This window comes from Crinia signifera, chromosome 2 (genome assembly GCF_055691185.1).
Source record: "Crinia signifera chromosome 2, ASM5569118v1, whole genome shotgun sequence".
Taxonomy (NCBI): domain Eukaryota; kingdom Metazoa; phylum Chordata; class Amphibia; order Anura; family Myobatrachidae; genus Crinia; species Crinia signifera.
The window spans coordinates 185,207,373-185,229,300 of record NC_139218.1 but is presented as its reverse complement, the minus strand read 5'-3'; the positions used below and the strand labels follow the sequence as shown (position 1 = coordinate 185,229,300).

General features: G+C 45.1%; 1 protein-coding gene across 3 annotated transcripts in view; it reads left to right on the top strand.

The window, feature by feature from the left end:
• The window catches only part of SYTL1 (synaptotagmin like 1), a 51,735-nt gene extending 32,733 nt beyond the window's left edge, over positions 1-19,002 (top strand). For 2 of the 3 annotated variants that reach the window (XR_014470408.1, XR_014470409.1), the window contains exons 11-16: positions 1,285-1,446; positions 13,815-13,893; positions 14,076-14,175; positions 15,168-15,373; positions 16,609-17,655; positions 17,973-19,002. Coding sequence is in view for 1 of the 3 variants with exons in the window: in XM_083173317.1 (XP_083029443.1) it covers positions 1,285-1,446; positions 13,815-13,893; positions 14,076-14,175; positions 15,168-15,373; positions 16,609-16,745 (684 nt within the window). In the remaining 2 variants the exon portion in view is untranslated. Of the gene's footprint in view, positions 1-1,284; positions 1,447-13,814; positions 13,894-14,075; positions 14,176-15,167; positions 15,374-16,608 lie in introns of all 3 variants that reach the window. The other variant, XM_083173317.1, reaches the window with a different exon arrangement.
• Positions 19,003-21,928: the final 2,926 nt, after the last annotated feature.

The following is a 21,928-nucleotide window of genomic DNA, read 5'->3' as shown; positions in this document are numbered from 1 at the left end:
ATTACTTTGGGTGGTCCCCCCCAATAAACCACTGCATCCCCTGATCTCTTCTTTGCATTTTCCACTCTCCCTCACTAAGAGTAAGGATTATCTCTGAGGTTCTGTAAACTCTGCCCCCCCTTACACCTCACAGCGCAATATTTATACCTTCCCCAAAAATTCTGTTACAAATTGTATAAAACCTTACCATCTGTCATCCTAACGTTAATGTTTATGCCCACTTCTTTCCCTTCTGTGTCACCCCTGTCTGTATAACCCTCCCCTTTAGAATGTAAGCTCTCATGAGCAGGGCCCTCTCTCCTCATGTGCCTTTCTTAGAATATATAAACCTCTGCCACCCTGATGATTGCTTCAGTGTCCTGTCCCCTGATGCAACTATCCGTATTTACCATGTACTTGTCCTAAACTGTGTTGTCCTGTAATTCGTTATGTGTTTTTGCTCATAACTATGCTTTGTAAAGCGCTGCGGAATATGTATGCACAGTACTATATAAGAAACTTTTAATAAATAAATAAATAATAAATATGTGGGTTTTGAATACCTTAATATACAAATACTATTTCAGTATACTATACACTCCTAAATACCTTTGTATGGTCAAACCTGAATTGCACCTTTGGGTAATTGTGATAGTACAATTATGTTATAGGAGTCAAAAAATATATGCTCTTCTAATATGTACAGTATACGTTAATGCATATTACATTGTGTCCTATGTGTACCTTAGCTGCTTTATTTTTGGTTTGTTGTTCTATGTTTTATTATGTAAAACTTAATAAAAACTATTGAATTTAAGATCAGTGCCCTCAGTCTTGGCTCAGGGGGCTGCGGTGCTGTCACTGTCTTAAAGCGTCCAATGGCTACTAATGACAAATGTGATTGGCTACCCCGCAATCCCTCTGGGTCATGATGGTCATGCTTAAATGTATCAGCAGCCAGAATTCTAGTAAATAAGCATTCCTGGTTACAGATTTCTATAAGCAGAAACCTGGACACACTGAGCTGTAGAAATATTATATGGGGGAAATGCAAGAAATCTTCTAAATAGAGGATAAGTATATAGTTACCCATATCAAACAATTATATTCTAGCTCGCTTAGTACATTTACATTCTATAAAATTATAGGTAGAAGCTAATTGGTTGCTAGAGGCAACATCTTTACTGGTTCCCTTAGCCACAATATGCTGCACTAAATTCTGACTACAAGCAAGCTTTCTGTAATGTAGCATTTAGGTTACTGTAGGTGCTGGTATCTGTAACCTTGTCTCTTCCTTCATCATAGTACAAGCTTGAGAGATCAGAGCTACAAAGCCGTTTTCTAAACCTGTCCGTGTGGCATCGGGGATCACTTGCAAAAAACATTTTCTTGGGAGAAGTAGAACTGGACCTTGCAGTATGGGATTGGAGTCAAATTCAGCCAGCCTGGCACAACCTACAGCCACGGGTGAGTATCATCATAAAAGCAATATCTGTCCTTGGAATGGTCTTATTTCACTTGTCCCAAATTCAATAAACTACCTACACTGTACTATAGGTAAAAGTTTATTTGAATGGTGCAGTTTGAGGAAAGTACTCAATAACACATTTTAATGTGACATGCCAAAATATGGCAAGAGCTAGGGGGGGTGCCCTCTGGAAGGGCCCGGGCAGCTAATTTGGCTCACCGTAACCATCCCGACTGCCTCCACTGGTCTGCTCGGTGCACTGAACGAAGCACAGGCTTCTTCAATGCAGGACACTGGCAGCCAATTAAAACACTGCACCTGCTTTTGAGCCAATCAGATCGCTTGTACCTTTAGCCGATCAGAGAGGCTGCCTGTACATGAGCTCTTGACTCTGTTGATCAATACCGGTTAATGGAGCAAGTATCCTGGTTTGGAAATGCTGGTGGCATAAAAGTTGATCAGCCGTCTGTTTAGATAACAGTGAATGACTGATTAAAAGGGGTATAAGTGTACTTAATCTGGGAGAAGTCTTTGACTGAAATGAAAGAAAAATAGTAAAGTCTGCTTTCCTGAGTGTCTGAGCCTGAACCCAAACATATAGGAAACTCCTGGGTAAACAAATTACTGTTGGCACTCCGAATGAGAGCTAAATGGAAAAATGAATCATCCTTCGCACTGTGGTACAGATTTATCAACATTATTTTTACAAAAGTAATGGGAAAATTTAATTTTCACACCCTCTTCACATTATTTTAGTGGCACTGAAATGTATTAAAAGCTGTGCCGCCATTATGGGGGTGCTCTGGGTATAGCTGTCCCAGGCCCAGACTCTCTGAGAGAGAGATAAGAGCTCGGGCCACTCATTTTGCCCAACGCGCCCTCCTCCGCTGTGCTGCCTGCACTGCTCAGTGGCTGAACAAAGCCCTGCTCCTGGAGGATGCTGGCAGCCAATTAATATGTGGCACTAGGTGGTGAGCCAATCCGAGCTATCATACTGAGCAGCGCAGGTAACACAGTGGATGGGGGAGCCGGGCTGTGTGTGTGTGGGGGGGGGGGGGGGGGGGGCAGAATCCAGAACCCAGAACCCAGACCCCAGACTAGAAATCAGTCCTCGGCCCCAAAATTTCTGGTGGCAGCCCTTATTAAAAGGATTGTTTTGTGTAAAAAACTGCTCCAAATCTGCTTGGGACTCCCAAGATGCACGGCTCCTCTCCCATATAACCCCGCCTCCATGCTCAGCTCATCAGTTTTTTTGTTGGTGCCAGCAGAAAGCTGGTGCACCATGTTATTTAGCAGGGATTGCTGGAGCAAACCCATAAGTTTTTTTTTTTGTTTTTAAATTGTTTTCTTTTTTACACTGATGTGCATGCAGCTTCATGTTGTGGGTCTTTCAGCTGAGGGACTTCACAGCACGCTAGCACCACAGGTCATTGAACCCCAAGGACAGCGTGGCCAGCATTAGGGTGGCCAATCCTGGGATCGGCGGAATCCCAGGATTTGACCCCTAAAGCGCTGGGATTTCAATCCCGGGATTGGAGTTTCCAATCCCGGGATCTCAGGATTAGACTGTGCATGCGCAGTCTAATGCAGGGCAGCATCTGAGGGTGTGCCTGGCTTCTCCCTTCCCAGGCAGTGTGGCTCTGCACAGCGTGACGAGGCCAGAGATCACGCTGCGCAGGCCAAGCAGCTGCACAGAACCCGTCATGGGATTGAAAAAGTGCTCCAGGATTGGCAACCCTAGCCAGCATCAAGGGGCAAGTAAGAGCTCTCTGTGAGAACATTTAAATCGCTGTCCCACCGCAGGTTTGGGAGAGGGCCTGCGGCGGCTGTCGTGGACACTGCTGCCACCAGTCCATTGAGCACAGGCTGAGTGTAATCAATCATTTTGCACAGGGCTCATTAGAACCATGTGGGGGAAGACCAGTATAAAGGGAAGGCTGTTTCAGCCTGTAGCTCCCTCCCCCGGCTTCGAGCATCGATTCAACAAAGGTGTCTAGACTTCAAGCGGATTGAAAACCCTGCTCCTTTTTCAGATACATATGCAGCCAGATTTAGCATGCAGCAGCAGCAAGTCTCCAGGAGTGTTTTAAATTAGTCTCCCCTTCTGATTGTTTTTTACAGTATTCATATTCTACTTGATCATTAAGTAGCACAGTAGTTGAATGGAATACATTTGCAGTCATTTTACCAGTATTGGACTTCTATATTCTGCATTGGGGCAGATCTAGAAAAAAAATTACAGGGGCTCACCATAGAGGGAATTTAGAGGAAGGAGTTCTTGAGCATGTGCTGAAAGCACACATGCTCTATAAAAATGTGCTTGGCCTCCCTTGTATGGGAATAGGGATGGCAATCCCTGGGCATTTTTTCAATCCCAGGATATGTGATTGAAAAATTCTCAATGCCGGGATTCCTGGGATTGGTTCCCTACTTAGCTGGTGTCCCCCCGGTCCCCACACCGGCTGCCGGGCACATTTACTTACATGGTCAGGTGGCCAGTGGCAGCCTAATTCTGAAATCCCAGACATTTTGGGGCCAAATCCCAGGATCCCGCTGATGCTGATCCCAGGGTTTGCCACCCTATATAGGAATATATGATCAATGTAACTGGACTAACTAGGGGTATAAAGCCAGGATGGTGGTGGTCAGTATACTGATGCTGGCATCACAACTGCCATCAGAAGACTGTTGTGTCATAATCAAAAGCATCAAGATACAGACAGAATCCTGATCAGTGAGTATGCAGGAAGAGGTCAGCCGGGGATAGGGGGTGGGGTACATTTATGCACTAGTGGGGAGATATAGGGTTTAGGCTGCAAAGAGGGGAGAGTTAAGCTGCAAGGAGGTGAAGTTTATGGTTAGGCTATGGAGAGGGAGGGTTATGAAAGGGGTTTTATGGTCAGGATGTGGGGCTGGTGTGGGTTAGGATTAGACAGCAGGGTATGGGGTTATGGGTTCTACTTAAGGGCTGACCCGGCAGCCGTCGATAACGATTTTATATCGATGGTCGTTGGGACCCTGCGGGTTCCCGGCATTGGCCAGGAAGGAGGGAGGGATGGCAGGAGGATGGGAGGATGCTAAAACTGCAATTCAGGGTCATTTTTTATTCGATTTGGACTATATAGTGACAATGAATCACACCATGTGTACACAGCACACATTCCCTAGAAGGGAAGATTAGTGGGGCAGTCATCCCTCTGGATGACTGCCGGTCATCTGTATGTTCACTGGCTGAGGGGAGTAGTGAGATGTGATCAGGGTTGGTTGAAGAAGAAAGGCAGAGACACTGGGCAGCAGTAGTGGTGGGGAGACACTGGGCAGGGGAAGGCTTAAACACTGATCTGCTTTTTACTGCCTGCCCCACAGACTCTCCAACTGTACTTGATCCCCCACTTCTTCACTTCTGCACAGCAAGGTCTGTGCAGGAAATCTTTATCATGCTTGCGCATCCTGGCACCCAACTGCAGCAGCTCCGGTCACTGCTCTCTATGCGTGGCCGCAGGTCCGGCTGTAAACAGCTGCAGCCGGGCACAGTGGGAGGAGTCTTGGTCATACCTTAATAGGAGGACCAAGGAGGAAGATTGTGTCACAGAGCCTGGGTCTGGCTTCCAGCAGATGGTATGGCTGCATGTCCCAGAGGGTCTGGTTGCTTTTGCCTGTACATCGACACCTCTGCGGCATCTCTGGACCCCGCTCTCCTTGCGCTACCACATGTCACTCTCGCCCTGATGACTGGGCTCCCAGCTGCTGCAGCTCTGGTCACTCCCCTTCTGATTTGCAGCTGCGTGTAGGCCTGCCACGATGACCAGGCCCAAAGCAGGGGCAGCTCTGGACATCCCTCTCGACCTTCGGTCTGGTGCAGACCCTGTCAGAGGAGTGGCCAGCTTTGACCATAAAGATTAAAAAACATGTCCCACCCATGAATCTGCCCATGACTGTTGTGCTAGTTTTGGTTGTGCTGTCTGCTCTAAGTATATCTTATTGATGTCTACTCTGCTTACCTACACTCTGTAACCACAGGTGTTAAGGCCCCCATACCCAATTCTCCTCCGAGCCGCCCGGCAGCTCCCCGGGATATTACCGTTTATATTACCGTTTAAGTGCGTTTTTTTTGGACACTGGCAGACCCGTTTTTGGAAACTTTCCAAATGCAGGGTCAAACCCAGTCTTCAGCGCGCCCCCCCTACCCCCCCCGCCCGCGGGTTAACACACAACAACCCTCCCCGTTAACCCCTCCCCCGTGTGTTAACACCCCCCCTAGGACTAACAACCCCCCAATGTGTTTACCCCCCCCCCGTGGGTTAACACACCCCCCCCCTTCCCGTGCAGCCGGTACCTCCTGAGGATCCCGGCAGTATGAACGACTGGCTGCGTTTATGAAAAAAAGGGACTTTCGGAAAATGGCTGCCCCATAGGAAAACTTGTTTAAAAAAACTGTCTTTCATACGGGGGCAGCCATTTTCCAATGGCTGCCCCCATACGAAAGACAGTTTTTTTTAAACAAGTTTTCCTATGGGGCAGCCATTTTCCGAAAGTCCCTTTTTTTTTCATAAGCGCAGCCAGCCGTCCATACTGCCGGGATCCTCAGGAGGTACCATCTGCACGGGGGGGGGGGGGGGGGGCGGAGATGTTAACCCGCGCGCGGGGGGGGGGGGGGGGGGGGGCGGCGGCGGTGGTGGCGGTGGCGGGGGGCTCCAGTGCAATGAATATTTAATGAGCTCATTAAATATTCACTGCGCTGAATTTAGGACCCAGCCTATTGGCTGGGTCCTAAATACCATTTCAGACCCGATTTTGATGCCAAAATACCTGGTCTGAAATGGGTAGGAGCCTCCATTTTAACCGTTTTACAAAATCGGCTTTTGTAAAACGGTTAAGTGGTCCTGCACCTTTCAGACCGCACAATTACCATTTTAAAAAGGTTAAAAATCGGCAAAATACCAGTTTTTAAGTGTGGTCTGAAAGGGGCATTACAGTCACATCTGTATTGCTGGCAGTCTGCCCTGGAATTTAACTGCTAGGTTGATACATTTTAATTCTACAGGTTGTGTCTTTGTTATACAATGTATCAAGTGATCTCTAGACAGTCATGAATTAGATCAGTTATCAGGGGAATAGTGTGCAGCTTATGTTGTCCAAATAGGAGATGTGTTGTGGATCAGATACCCATTATTTTAATGCATATCACAATATTTGGTATATTTTTCTCCTAAGGTGATTATGAGTGACATTTATTACGAATCACCCTCTATTTTGTGCTGTGGGGTGGTTTCATAATCCTTTTTATAGGTATTAGGTTAATCTATGATGCATGGGATCTGTGATTTACACTGTCCACACTTTCATATGCTCTCTAGTGTTTAATCTTCTATACAATTTGGTGCATTCGCTGCAGCTTGATCCCTAACTAAATTCTTACTGACATTTGAATCAGCCCCATTATAAATTGCAATTATTAAATGTAATTTAGATTAATGCATTTCCTTTCATAAGAGACATCTCTACAGGCTGGCCAACACGTGTTTCGAACTGATTGTCTCCCAGGGTGTCTCTCTTATTGATTTACATACTGCCTATCTGATTGCTTTTTCAGTGTCAGATGTGGCGTTTTAGCCAATAACGGCGTATATTTAGCCTCCCTTATGGTGAGTCTACTTCTGCCTTCTCAGCACCACCTGGACCACATGATCGGCATTTGACATCATCATTGCCCTCTTTCAGCACCCAATGTGCCATCGCACGATAGCATGCAACATCTGGTGCTGAATGGGGGCCAGTTTTGCATCATGAGAAGTGATCGGATTCGATGGATATCGCACTTAGATGTTGCATCGAATCCGATTGCATAACACATCAACACATCACATAAGGGAATCAGTAAAAGCTAAGCAACACACTGTACTTGTGTAGTTTCACGACGCCACCGCGCACACAGTGAAACTTTGAAACTTGGCAGAATGCCAGACTCTGTGTTTACTGTGCGCGTGCCGCTCTAGCACAGCGCGTGGCTGCTTTCCTTATGTAAGCTACGTTATCAGCATAGCGCTGGGCAGCAGCAGTGCACCCAGCGCTGACAGGTCACTGTGGTACTTGTAGTTCCACAGTGAAATAGGCAGTCCTGCGCACCGCTGACAACCCGGCAATTTAGACTCCTCCGGCAATTTAGAAGTCTAGATTTAGACGTCTAAATCCAGACTCCCTGCAAACCGCTAAGATGGGGGCATCTAAATTTAGACGGTAAAGCGTCTAAATTTAGTTGGGTCTAGGGGTACACTATTAAACCTGTTCACAATGACACTAGTCGACGTAACAGCTGTCGACCTTGTTAATTCCACTATCCACGCCAACCTGAAGCGTGGCGAGCGCAGCGAGCCCGCGAGGGGCGGCGGTATGCGTCCTACGACCTTTTCATACCCCTACTATCCACGTCGGCGTGGAGGTGATTTTAAAAAGTGTGGTGAGCATAGCGAGCCACCGAGTCCGAAGCGTGGCGAGCGCACGTGGATACCTGTGAAGCCCGCTGCGCTCGTCATGCTTCGGGTTGGCGTGGATAGTGGAATTAACAAGGTCGACAGCTGTTACGTCGACTAGTGTCATTGTGAACAGGTTTAATAGTGTACCCCTAGACCCTACTAGATTTAGACGCTTTACCATCTAAATTTAGATGCCCCCATCTTAGCGGTTTGCAGGGAGTCTGGATTTAGACGTCTAAATCTAGACTTCTAAATTGCCGGAGGAGTCTAAATTGCCGGGTTGTCAGCGGTGCGCAGGACTGCAGGGAGTCTGGATTTAGACGTCTAAATCTAGACTTCTAAATTGCCGGGTTGTCAGCGGTGCGCAGGACTGCCTATTTCACTGTGGAACTACAAGTACCACAGTGACCTGTCAGCGCTGGGTGCACTGCTGCTGCCCAGCGCTATGCTGATAACGTAGCTTACATAAGGAAAGCAGCCACGCACTGCGCTGAGAACAGCTAGAGCGGCACTCGCACAGTAAACACAGAGTCTGGCAGACTGCCAAGTTTCAAAGTTTCACTGTGCGCGCGGTGGCGCCGTGAAACTACACAAGTACCCAACACACAATAGATTCCCCAGTGCACATAGATCAATGTCATTCCAGCACAGATCCCAGGAAATTATTACACTCCCAGATAACAGGGAAGAAATAAAATTGCAGAGATGAACATTCCTGCTCTGTCGGCCGTGTTTATTTCTGGGATCCGGAAAATATAGAGGCAGATTTTTTCAGCAGGGAAGAGCTTCTGGAGGGGGAGTGGGCGCTTCATCGGGAAGTCGTTCAGGAGATAGTGTCTCGCTTGGGGCTCCCAGAAGTAGACCTGATGGTGTCCAGGAACAACTGTCAGGTTCCCAGGTTCTGCTCTCGGACCAGGGATCCGACCGCTTGGGCAGTGGATGCCATGACCGTTCCATGGCATTTCAACCTTGCCTACGTGTTTCCTCCGTTCCCCATGATTCCACGGGCACTGAAGAGAGTGAGGTTCCAGAAGGTGCAAACCATTCTGATTACACCGGATTGGCCCAGGAGGTTGTGGTATTCAGACATACTGAGGTTGTCAACAGACTCTTGACGCCTTCCTCTTCGACCGGACTTACTCAAACAAGGTCCGCTTATGAAACCTCCCTATTAAGGTAGAAGGGATTTTTGAAAGTGGTCATCCAGACTATGCTCAGGGCTCGCAAGCCTGTGTCAACAGCAAACTACCATCATGTCTAGAAGATCTATATCAGGTGGTGTGAGTGTCAGAGAGTGCACACCTCTAGGTTCAAGGTATCAAGACTGTTGGAATTTCTCTAGGATGGATTCTCTTCAGGGCTCAGTTTGCAGTCCTTAAAAGTACAACTCTCGGCTTTATCTATTTTTTTTCAGAAGAGGGTAGCCCAGTTACCTGAAGTTCAAACTTTTTTCCAGGGAGTCATGAGGATTAAACTTTGTCGGTATTACAGAATCCTCCTTTTGAACCGTTAAGGTCAGATGACCTTAAATTTGTTTCTTGAAAACTTACTTTTTTTCTGGCTATTGCTTCGGCTAGGTGTGTTTCGGAATTAGGAGCCTTGTTGAGCAAGTCACCATTTTTGATTTTTCATGAAGATAGGGCTGTGCTTCGAACAGTGCCTAAGTTTCTACCTAAGGTAGTGTCTTCCTTTCATTTAAACCAGGAGATTGTGCTCCCGGTGTTTTCTCCTCCGGGAAGGGGCAAGAAATAGGGACAAGTTAAAAAGTCTGGATGTTGTTCGCGCTTTGCGAATATATGTTGAAAGAGTAAATGATATCCGCAAACTGATTTGCTTTTGATTCTTTATGACGTACATAAGAGAGGGTGGCCTGCTTCTAAGCAGACCATTGCCAGATGGTTGAGGTCAGTCATTGCCCTAAGGTAGGTAGACCTATTCCTTCACGGATAAATGCCCACACCACCAGGTCAGTTGCTTTCCTCTTGGGCTGAACGTCATGGGGCTACAGCAGAGCAGTTGTGCAGGGCTGCCACCTGGTCCTCTGTTTATACCTTTACAAAATTCTATAGATTCCATGAGTTCGCGTCGGAGGACGCTTCATTTGGACAAGCAGTAATGAGAACTGTAAGTCTGAGCGTACCCTCCCAAAGGACCAGCTTGTGAACGTTCCAAGGTTAGCTGTGTCACAGGATGGACAAAAGAGAAAAGGGAATTTTTGTAAGAACTTACCGTTCGAACCCCTTTCTCTGAGTCCATCCTGGTGGCACAGCGATCACTCCGTTACGCTCAATAAGTTATACCGTTCATGTATTGTCATGTTATTGGTTATATTGATTGTGCATATAAGATGTTCAGGCATTGCACCTGTTCAGGCGTGTTCAGGTTTTGTATCCTAGTGTGCTTTAGAAGTTGATCTGAAGTATCCTGGGATGCAGAAGGGAGTAGCCTGCTATCAAAAGAAGTCAGCATAGGTGCCTTTGCTCCTGCGGACCCTCCTACAGATGGGTCTTTTCCCATCTTGGCAGGGGATGGCGCTGGCGTCGCCAGCCGCCATCCCCCGCCAGCGCCATGGCGATCGTGAGAAGGGGACGCGCGCGCACGAGAGGCGCGCGCGTCCCCTTCCGACGGCGCTTCCATACGTTTCCCCGGGTCCCCGCCGGCTTGCCGGCGGTAACCCGGGGTCCCCGCCGACTGCCCGCACCCCCCCTAACCCCCCCCTTACCCTGTCCGTCTCCCTGAGGCGGAGACGGACAGGGTTTCCGTCGCGCTAGCGACGGAGACTGAGACGCGCGTGCGCGTGAGACGCACGCGCGTCTCAGTCTCCTCGCTGGCGTGGCTGCTGGCGGGTCGCCAGCGCAGACGCCATGGCGACCCGCCAGCAAGGATGGGACAAGACCCATCTGTACATCCCAAGGTTAGCTATGTCACCAGGATGGACTCAGAGAAAGGGGTTCAAACGGCAAGTTCTTAAAAAATCCCCTTATATGTTGTGTATGTCATCATTTTAACCTCTAAAAATTTCACCTTAGCATAGAGGAGCCTCCATTACGGTCCTATACATTACTTTATTTTGAAAAAGAATCTGTATTTGTTTCCTAGCACGGCGCCAGCGATTTTAATTGCATCCATCGGGACCCAAAAAATCGTGTCGATCGCATCGCATGCAACCAAATCGCATGCGATGCGATCAACGCAATTTTTTACATTGGAATCAATGTAAAATGGTCCCTGAGACCCGATTTTACATTGGCCCCAATGTAAAATGCCCCCCAGACCCCAATTTTCATTGCAAACCTACCCTCATGGGTGAAATGCCCCCCCGCCCATTGTTAACGCCACCCCATGATCAACGCCAACCCGAAGTGTGGCGAGCGGCGGCGGTACGCATCCTCCGACCTTTTCATACCCCCACTATCCACGTCGGTGTGGAGTTGATTTTATATAGTGTGGCGAGCGCACGCGCATGACTTCACAGGTATTACGCGTCCCCTCGCGGGGCTTGCTGCGCTCGCCACGCTTTGGGCACGGTGGCTCGCTGTGCTCACCACACTATATAAATTCAACTCCACGCCGACGTGGATAGTGGGGGTATGAAAAGGTCGTAGGACGCGTACCGCCGCCCCTCGCGCGCTTGCTACGCTCGCCACGCTTCGGGATGGCGTTAATCGTGGGTTGCCGTTAACAATGGGGTGGGGGGGGGGCATTTAACATACAAATTACCCATTAGGGTGCCTACACAATCAAAAATTGGGGCCATTGGCCCATTTAACATCTTCCCTATGTAAAATCGCGTCGGTCGCAGCGCATGCCATTATAATGGCATGCGATGGACGCGATCAACGTGATTTTCTAAGTGCCGGCAATAAAGGCTAAAAATAGCCAAATATCGCGTCCTTTGCATACCTTAAATTACCTTAACTTAAGGTATGCAATCACCCACGACTGGCGCCGTGCTAGGAAACAAGTACCAAAGAATCAATAAAAGTTTTTAAGTTTAGTGTTCCATTGGTGTGAATCCACAGTGCAAGTAAATAATTTTGTGTGCAGACACCCCCCCCCCCCCTCTTGTTCTTTGCTTTTTTTGGTTGCCAGATTCTTCTGGTTTCTCTGGCAAGTACCCCTCCATGAGTACTGTTTTGGGACATCCCCGATGTTATCCCTGTGGGACCATGAATCCAAACGGAGACAATTAGAGTTATGGTAGACTTACCTTTGTTAACTCTCTTACTTCGAACTTCATCGTTCCCATGGGACACCCACCCTATTGTTGGCCTGATGATTTCTAGTGGTCTATTGATGTGTGACATATGTGACCTTGTTTATTATGTGCGAATGTACTGGTATGTTATTAACTGTCTTCTTCCTTATCCGCTACCTGCTGCCCATGGGTTAACATAACTGATGAGCTAAGCATGGAGGCAGGGTTATATGGGAGAGGAGCCATGCATTCTGGGAGTCCCAAGAACTGAGTTGATTGGTGCCCAGTCCTCTGGATACACCTACAACCCAGATGCTATCCCTGAGGGAACCATAAACCTCAAAGAAATAGCATTAACAAAGGGAAGTCTACCATAACTCTAATTGTTTGGAGTCCGTTGGTGAGAAAAAAAAGGGACAGCTCGTGTTCCCACCCTGGCACTCCATCTCAACAGCTGGGACCCATTACACGGCACCTACTGTACACTGTTCCCAACGGTTGCCTGGGGATTCACTTGTGCCTGCCGTGTCAATAGCGGAGCCTTATATAGATAGATAGATATATTACAAACACAGTTGGCTCGACATTTAGATATATATGTGCAGTCATATTTGATGGATATTGGTCCTAATATTGATGATATTTATCTTCCAATTACGTATATAGACTGTGTCAATAGCTGTGGCAGATAGTGGTTAAACTATTAGAGATTATAAGGGGTACCTAATAATAAAAAGATAAAGCATATACACATCAGAGCATCCTAATCACTCCTTTAAAAAACAAAACAAAAACTTTCTTGACTTTATTGCCCATCTATAACTCTTGTATTGTTTTAAAGAAGAGGGTGTGTTGTTCACATCTGTTTTAGTAAAATACTAATAAACGTTCTATTTTAAGATCATGTTACAATCAGTTGGATAGCAAAATAAGCACCAGTAGGCACCCTAACATCTCCACTACTTTTTCCCCTGTCTATTACAAGTGGTTAAACACCTATTGTACTCACATTAATAGGTGTGCTTCTAGCTTGGATGTTATTGTGGACAGCCCTATATGTAAAATTATTCATCTATATCAAAGCCTTTTGCTCGGAGTCAGTTTTAAGACCTCCCTTATAGTATTAACATCATTTACATATATTATTATTTTTCATGATCTTTTTTTGTCTTTTTCTTTAATATTTTTCTTTTTTAAATATAAATGTATTCCATGTGTAATAGTTTCTAATATGTGATTCATGACTGGTCATTCCGAAATGACAATATATAAACATTGAAGTTTTTTAATTATTTGTGCGTGGATTCATTCATGTCACATTTGTCTTTATAGAGTAGATAGCTGGTTTATTAAATATCTATAATAAACCTATTTCAGAGTGTGTGTCTACCTACATAAGATTCTTATCTCTCTGATACAACGTTCAGATGGGTAATTTTGCCAGGTCCGGTGTGCTCCACACTAAATACAAAAGAAGGGTTGAAGTCATGAGAATGTTGAACTTGGTTAAGTTTCTGCCCTCATAAAGATGGATAAAGGTCACACTGAATCCATTGAGATTGAGGCACTACAAGTCCCAGCAATACTCTGATCTATTGCAACTTGTTTTACTTTCCTCTATAATACAGTATGAAGACATTTTGATCCACTGGTTAACATGCTGGTGACCTTCTCTGATCTGTTATGTCTCCCACAGACTCCACTTTCACCAGACTTTTTGTATAGTCGCGGAAGACTCAATTTGGCTGTCAAATTCAAGCCACAGGGTTCTGATGGTAAGTGTTGGTTGTTTTTATGTAGTAGTTTTCATGCCTTCCATAATAGTAGTTTTATCTTAGTCTCATCTATTGATTAACCCAAATAGGTATACAGTAATATACAGTTAGTCGGTGTGTTTTCCTCCACCGGCAATGTTTATGTCTCCATATACTGTATAATCCTCTCTCCTTTCTGGCAGGTTTAGGGCTTCCACCCTCAGGAGAGCTCCACATTTGGGTGAAGGAGGCTCAGCAGCTGGTTCCCCATAAAGCTGGGAATGTCAGTTCTTATGTAAAATGGTAAAATGACAGAAGGGATCTGTTTTACAGCATTTTGTGCTCTCGTACTTTTCATTTCCATCCTTACTTCTAGTCTCTTCATACTGATGTGTCTTTATACATCTATCCTCCATCTGCTACTTCATATTATTATTACAAGTTATTTATATAGTGCAGCGCTTTACAGATAATAGGCCTGATTTATACCTGTTTGCTAGGCTGTGTATTTTAGCAGTCTAGTGAACAGGTAAACGTCACCCACCCACCCACCCAAACAATTACCCCCGTGTGGAAACCCCCTTTAGAAATCCTGCGTTTGCGCCACTGGGGGGGGGGGGGGAGGGGGCGACGGATAATAGGGTTCAGCTGCAGAAGGGTTAGGTTTAACTGGCGGGATGTGGGGGTTAGGTTTAGGCACTAGTGTGGGGACTTGGGGTCAGGCCTGTGGGGGAAGAGGGTGGCAGTTTTAGGGTAAGTATACTTACCTGACCCATGTCCAGATTCTCTCTTTCAGGATACCAGAATCTGTAGTCTGACCACTGGCATCCCCACTGCCAGTCATGCGTGTGTGCGTGTGTATAAAATATATATATATATATATATATATATCTCAGCAGGCTGGCGCTCCACTGTTTAGGAAAATAATTACTTGCCTGGGTGCCTTCCGAGGAACAGCAGAACCTTTTGATATAGAGAGACAATGCGGCGGCACTCACCAGAACTTTCAGATTAAAAAGAGACAGTCAGACCACTTTGGGGTTCTCCGTTCGACGTTTCAGTCGGCTAGACTTTTATCAAGAACTTTGGGCATACACAAAGTCTAGCCAACTGAAACGTCGAACGGAGAACCCCAAAGTGGTCTGACTGTCTCTTTTTAAGCTGAAAGTCTGCCCCACCTGTCAAGGAGACAAGATGCATGTGGACACATCTGTACATTTTAAATCATTAATATGTGTTACTCCTATTTTTCTCTACATTTTTATATGTGACACATCTTTATATCCTTTCCTTAGCTGTGTTCTCCCAGATGACAGTGCATCCAGTATTCAGCGCACACGAGTGATCCCACGTAGCTTACGACCTATCTACAATCACACTATGGTATATGATGGTTTCCGTATAGAGGACCTGACTGAAGCTTGTGTGGAATTCCGAGTTTGTGATCAGGGAACTATGTCTAGTCGACCAATGGGAGGAATTCGTCTCAGCACTGGCCGAGGTAAAATCTACCTATATGATTTCTTTCTTTAAGACATTACAACAATTGTCCAGTCTATACCAGTTATTTATTTCCGATGATAGTAAAAAAATGATATGAGCTCAAACAAATGCAAACACATTCACTCATAATGCCAAAACAAAAACAATGCTTTGAATTACAAAAATGTATGTACAATTATGTATTAAGCTCTGGAATTCAATACATTCCAGAGCTTGGCCCAGTGCAGTGAGGTGCGGTGGTGGCTGTGTACAGGGAGGCACTGTCACAGCCACCACCACATACCCCCCCATCCTGATCGCCGCCGCTAACACACTAACCCCTCCCCCCCCCCGGCCAATGTGCAGGGGTAGGTCTGCCACTACTGCCCTGGCTGACAATCACTCACCTTGGACTCCCTGCTCCAGGGCTCCACCATGCCCCTGTCAGTGAAGCACTTCTAGAAGTGCCTCTTTTGCCATTTTTTAATGGGCTTTTTAACCCTACAGTTTAGCCCCGCCCACCGGCACTTCGTCTCCTTATGCTTGTTTGGGAGGCACACTTATTGGTGCCTCCCAAACTACTTTAAATGAGTACAAATTACTAAAATAATATGAAGAAAATACTTATGACACATAATATGTGTCATAGGTATATTCTTTGTATTATTTTAAACAAAATTGCAGGGGAAGTTGGGCCTCCCCTGAATGCATGTCCCTGACCCAGTGGATAATAACATTTTGCCGAATCTGCTCACTGCGGGGGTCTGCCCATGCACATTATCGCTTATGCGCATGCGCAGTCCCGCACCATCGGGGACAGGGACAAATTCGGACCTGCTCAATCAGGCTGATTCGGCCCCAACCTCTCTGTTTAAAGCTTGGTATACATCTAAAGATTTATCTGGCCAATCTATTTGGTGAGAACAAAAATCTGGTAATGTATGGGAGCATATGACAATAAATCATTTGCTCCCAAACTCAGGAAAACAGACAATGGTCATTTAGACAAATTCATTAAATCCATTTGATTTAACAAATCTATCAATAATTGTTTCTGTGCATTTTCCAGTATTTGGGAGCAAATGGTTGATTGTACATTATCAGGTTTTTGTTCCCACCAGACGGATTTTATAGATAAATCTGTAGGTGTGTACCCAGCATTGTGGCCTGCCTATGTTCTTCTTCAATTATCAGTATTATACCTAAGGCAAGTGATTTTTTGAACTTTGATTAAACTGTTCTTCAATATTGCAGGCAGCAGTTATAATGTTCCGGTCAGCTGGATGGATTCTACAGAACAGGAAAAGACATTCTGGGAGACCGTTATAACAAATCCAGGAGAATGGACAGAAGTGACACTGCCATTAAGACAGAATCTAACCCCACGCTGATCTCCAGGGGTCTACAGATCCCACTTAGTCGCCAGCAGACAAATCTTGCCGAATACTGAGCGACTGATATGGCTATTGTCAAATATGATTCTATACAATGGGCATTATCCTGGAAAATAAGTCATTTTTTAGTTTGGAATACTATATTACTCTGAAATTATGTAACCCCATTGAGTCACCTAAATATGTCTGCTAGACAGAACGATAACTCACTATTAGGTCAGAGACAATGCACATGGGAAAAAACTGTGTTACTAGAAGACTGAGGGGGTGATTCAGACGTGGAAGTTAAAATATTGGGCGCATGCCTCCAAGACACAATGCGTATGTGTCCAGATGGTTATCGCTGGGAGTGCAGAATTTCGGAGGGTGTTCCTTGGTGATGATTGGATAACTGCATCAGGGACTGTGTCAAAAGGTGAAGTTCCATGTTCTGTCAGACATTCTGAGCAACCAAAGAGTTGCTGTAATGTCTGTTGGTGTGGTTGATGTCCGATTGCATCTTTGTGTTCGGTGGATTCATGGTGCAGCAGCTGGGCATCACAGTAGGATGCCCATAAGCTCCAGCATTACCATACAGATGCAGCCAATACTGCCACTATGTCCACCCCTAAATCAGGACCTCACTACCTACTTTATAAGAGATGTTCTCTGTTTTAGAAATATAAAGAATTGTGAATAAGTAATCATTTAAATGGCTAGGCCAGGCATAGGCTGCCTGTGGCTCTCCAGCTGTTATAAAACTACAAGTCCCAGCATGCTTTGCCACAGTTTTGCTAATAGGGAGTGCTAAATCTGTGGCACAGTATGCTGGGACTTGTAGTTTTACAACAGCTGGAGAGCAACAGGTGGCCTATGCCTGTGCTAGGTAAACAAGATGGGTGTTGTATAGCTCACAGACAATGTCTAGGTCAGTGGTTCCCAAACTGTGTGCCGTGGCACCCTGGGGTGCCTTGGGGGACTTGCAGGGGTGCCCTGGGTTGGTGGTCCAGGACCAATTAAAGTTATCTATGTCCAATATAATAGTCAAATCATGGACAAACAGAAGTCAATTTTGTCCAATACCACATAACTGATCCTAAGGATGAGATATAAACACAATTTATTTAACTTAATATTTGTTTCTGAGTTCCTCAATGAGAAAGTTTTAGCCTAGGGGTGCCGTGAAAAAAATTCTGATGCTCCGGGGTGCCGTGATTCGAAAAAGTTTGGGAACCCCTGGTCTAGGTCAAGACTTTCATTCAAAAGCAAAAGGTTGACATGCACAAATTGCCAAAAGGTCAACACAAGCAAAAGGTCAACATGGGCTTTTCAAGTTTTATTGTTATCAATGTTGTTGCCTGAGTATGTGGACTCTGTTTGTGTACGGTGCCCCCAGCATTGGTTTACGTCACTCTCCATACACCGGGCCAGCTGCCCTGCTCTGCAAGGCACACTTTACCATTTCCAGTCAGAGTACACGTGGATGGGAAAGTATGAAAAAGCCACAAAAAATTAAGAAGAAAAATCAATTGTGAAGAAATGCATGTCAGCTTTTTGTCAATGTTTACCTTGAGCATGTTGACCTTTTGACCTTTTCACCTTTTGGTGTCCACTGATTAACTGGCTACCTAGACCTTGTCAGCTATCTGGATACCACAGGGGTGCCCAAACTGGTCCTCGAGATCTAGCAACAGTTAAGACCCATTCACACTGGGCAATTTGGAGCTAAAAACACCAATTTTAAGCGGCTTTCAGCACAAAGCCGCCCACTGTGTACAGCCCAGCACTGCGCTATGCAAAGCCATCCGCCTCCCAGCTGACCTCACCAGGCAGGGGTAAAGCAACTGAGTGTGTATGTCCAGAGCGGCTTTCCCCCAGCAATGACAGCGGTCATTGTTTTCCATACACGCTGGGCATAATCGGCCAGTGTGTATGGGCCTTTAGGAATGAATGCACCGCACGTGTGAAAATGTGCACCAGCTAAGTGGTCTGGAAAATGTTTTAAAACACTTTATTTTTACAGGCATTAAAATAATTCTGGTTTTGAGAAATTGGTTAACAAATACATTAGATACATTTTATATGGTTTAGAACCACAGTTTTGTAAAATGTTTTTAATCACAGTGAGCTATGATGCTATGCTTATGCTGCAAGTAATCTATTGTGTCAGAATGTAGAATATTAACTTTTTATAAGTGTGACAAATTCCATGTTTAGTTGTTCTATTTTGCCCCAGCAATTTGAAAATCAGATTAAAAACATAATCTTGGATGTATATTTGTGTATAGTGGTTGGTGGATAATACTGGGCACTTAACAATCAAACTATATAGGGTTTGGTATATGTGTTAGGCAGTCACAATGCAACATCCAGCATGTTGACAGTGATGTTATGTCGACAGTGTTAGAAATGCCACATAATCTGTCCCTAACGCAGGGACTAATTCAAACCTTACATGTAACACAGTGTATATAAAGCCATAAAGGTATCTTTCAATCCCGTCTTTCACCACGTGTAAAGGTGCATACACACTGTACAATTTTTTTGACCAATTTCGTTGAAAGACATTTCCCTTGAACCCAGGGTCCTGGACGAAATATATTGTCGACAGACGAAAGACAAAAGATCTAGCTACAGTTTATAGGCTCTTTTTGAAAGATATCCAAATTGAGCTGCATGCACAGTTGACGAACAATCTTGATGAACAACTGGCGGGTATGCGCATCATCATTCGTCGTTCGTCATTAACAAGGGGAAATGTATATTGACAGATGATGCTCACACTCTGGTTTACATGAATAAACTCAGTGACACTCGCATCTGGATATCTTTTTGATGCATTCATATCTCCATTGTGAGAAGAATATGAAACATGAAGACAAAAGACTATCGATACACCGGCGCTCAAAAAATCTGAGGACACTATTTAAAAACAGTGCTATTGCTAGTTACTGTATGGTAAGAATACTCCAATCAGTACTGCTGTTTGTTTTGGGACTGCTGAAATCCCAGATAAGAGATAGAAATAGGGAAAAATAAACTGCGCAGAATCGGAGTATTAATGTTCAGTATATCAATTTATTATTGTTTGACTGATATAAAAATATAGCTATACTTCTAAATTGTGGCCACAATTATACAACAATAAAAACAAGATTACATAAAAGAAAATGTAACAATCACATTGATATAGTTAAAAAGCCCTTTTGGGTATATATCCACACTGCTGAGGATTAGAAGCTTTGCTTATTAGTAAGCTTAGTACTCCTATTTGTGGAGCATATGGATGTTAGTGAGTTAGTCCTTAGTTAATAAGCTGATATTTATGCACAGTCATGTTTCGTCACTGCCGTGACATGATCATCAGGTTAGTGTTGGTATTAGGCAGGTGGATGTAAATTGATATTATCACACCATAAGGTTACATTATTGCAGGGTCATCATATTCAGGTCTGGCCAGACAGAAGTTGTACGGTACCTTGCAGGATCTGCTGACGCTAGATGTCTTTGATTGGCAACTTTATCCGGAGTATGCACAGATTATGGGATGTCTGCAGATACCAGATTTCAGTCTCAATGCATAGGGATTGGATGTTCTTTTAAATCTCTTACGCGTTTCCCCACCTGCTGTAAGCCTCAGCGGCTTCCTCAGAGAGAAATTTTGTTTTTTGCACAACCAAAATTTACATTCACATTGACAGTCTGGTTTGGAGCTGCCAACAAGAGTGACAGACCTAACCTGCAAAAGGTGGTGAGGACAGCAGAAATTATTATAGGGACCGACCTCCCCATGTATTGTCCAGGGAAGAGAAGCATGCTGAAAATCGCGACGGACAAGCTGCACCCTGGTCACAGCCTTTTTGAAGCGCTTCCATCAGGCAGCTGCTACAGGTCCTTCCCTGTAAAGTAAACTAGAACTACAAAAAGCTTCTTCCCAATAGCTGTCCATCAACTGAACAATGCAAAATAGGTCTAATATGCGGCCGGCCCCATATGTTGAATATAACGCACACAGTAAGGAACGCGCTGGCAGCGAGGATACAGCAGGACATACTGGCTACACAGTCCGGTGCTCGAGAAGGCCAATAAAGCTGATTCTGATACTAATCCACCAACTGCATTTTAGAGTATTTTAAGACGCATCTAAATAGTCAAGGAAAGCAGACAGTAGTGTATCCTATAGCTTGAATTGGCAACCCTAGGAAAGAAAAGGTACAGGGAACTAAATGGACACAGAAGGTAAAATGAATAGGGAAAGCAGATTAAACTGTTGTCTGCAGCATCAGACCCATGGGTAAGGAAGATAAGAGGGTCCTGGGTGTCTGACATCAGTCATACAGATCGTATGGGGGATAGGCCAAATCCAAGCGAGAGGTGGTCTCCAGATGCTGTGCAGTGTAGAGGGTGGGGATTCCAAATAACAAAGGGAACAATATACATATGATTATACAAAGCTATTTAGAAGATGATTAGTCTGACAGGTAAAACAAGTAAGTAATTACAAACGCTAATATAATGGAACATGGGAAATATACAACAGAAGAGTGAAAGGGGAAATAGATTGAAAGCAACAACTACAGTAATACCAGATATGGCCTAACATGTGACATGAGCAGGCGAGCAGCACCACAATTGCAAGACGTTCACTAGAGCCAGAATGTGAAACAGCTTGGCAGAGGAAATAACCTAAAGAACTGTGATCCCCCAACAATCCCAAAAATATAGTAAAACATATTAGACCTGATTCAGCATGGATCAGAGAAAGAAAGTCGCCCATTACAAAATTGCAATGCATTCACAGATCCAGTAACAAAAACTAGGACATTGAAAAGTACTTTCCATCTGAGGATGTCTAATGCTACCACAAATCTGTGTTTTGACAAACACACTTATGCTGTGTACACACGGGGGCGATAGGGGCTATAATCGCTGGGAATATGGTCGCAGGCGACCATATTGCCAGTGATTGGAGTGCACACCAGCGATAAATCGCCGGGTGCGCGCTCCCGTTTTCTGCACCATTGTAATCGCTGGTCGCAGGAGCTTGCTCCTGCGACCAGCTAATTACCTCTGCGGCTCCCCCAGCAGAGGTTCCTTTTCATCAGCGACCATCTCTGGTCGCTGATGCAAAGGAGACACTGGGCAATATATTGCTCAGGAATATATTGCTAGCAATATATTCCTGAGCAATATATCTCCCC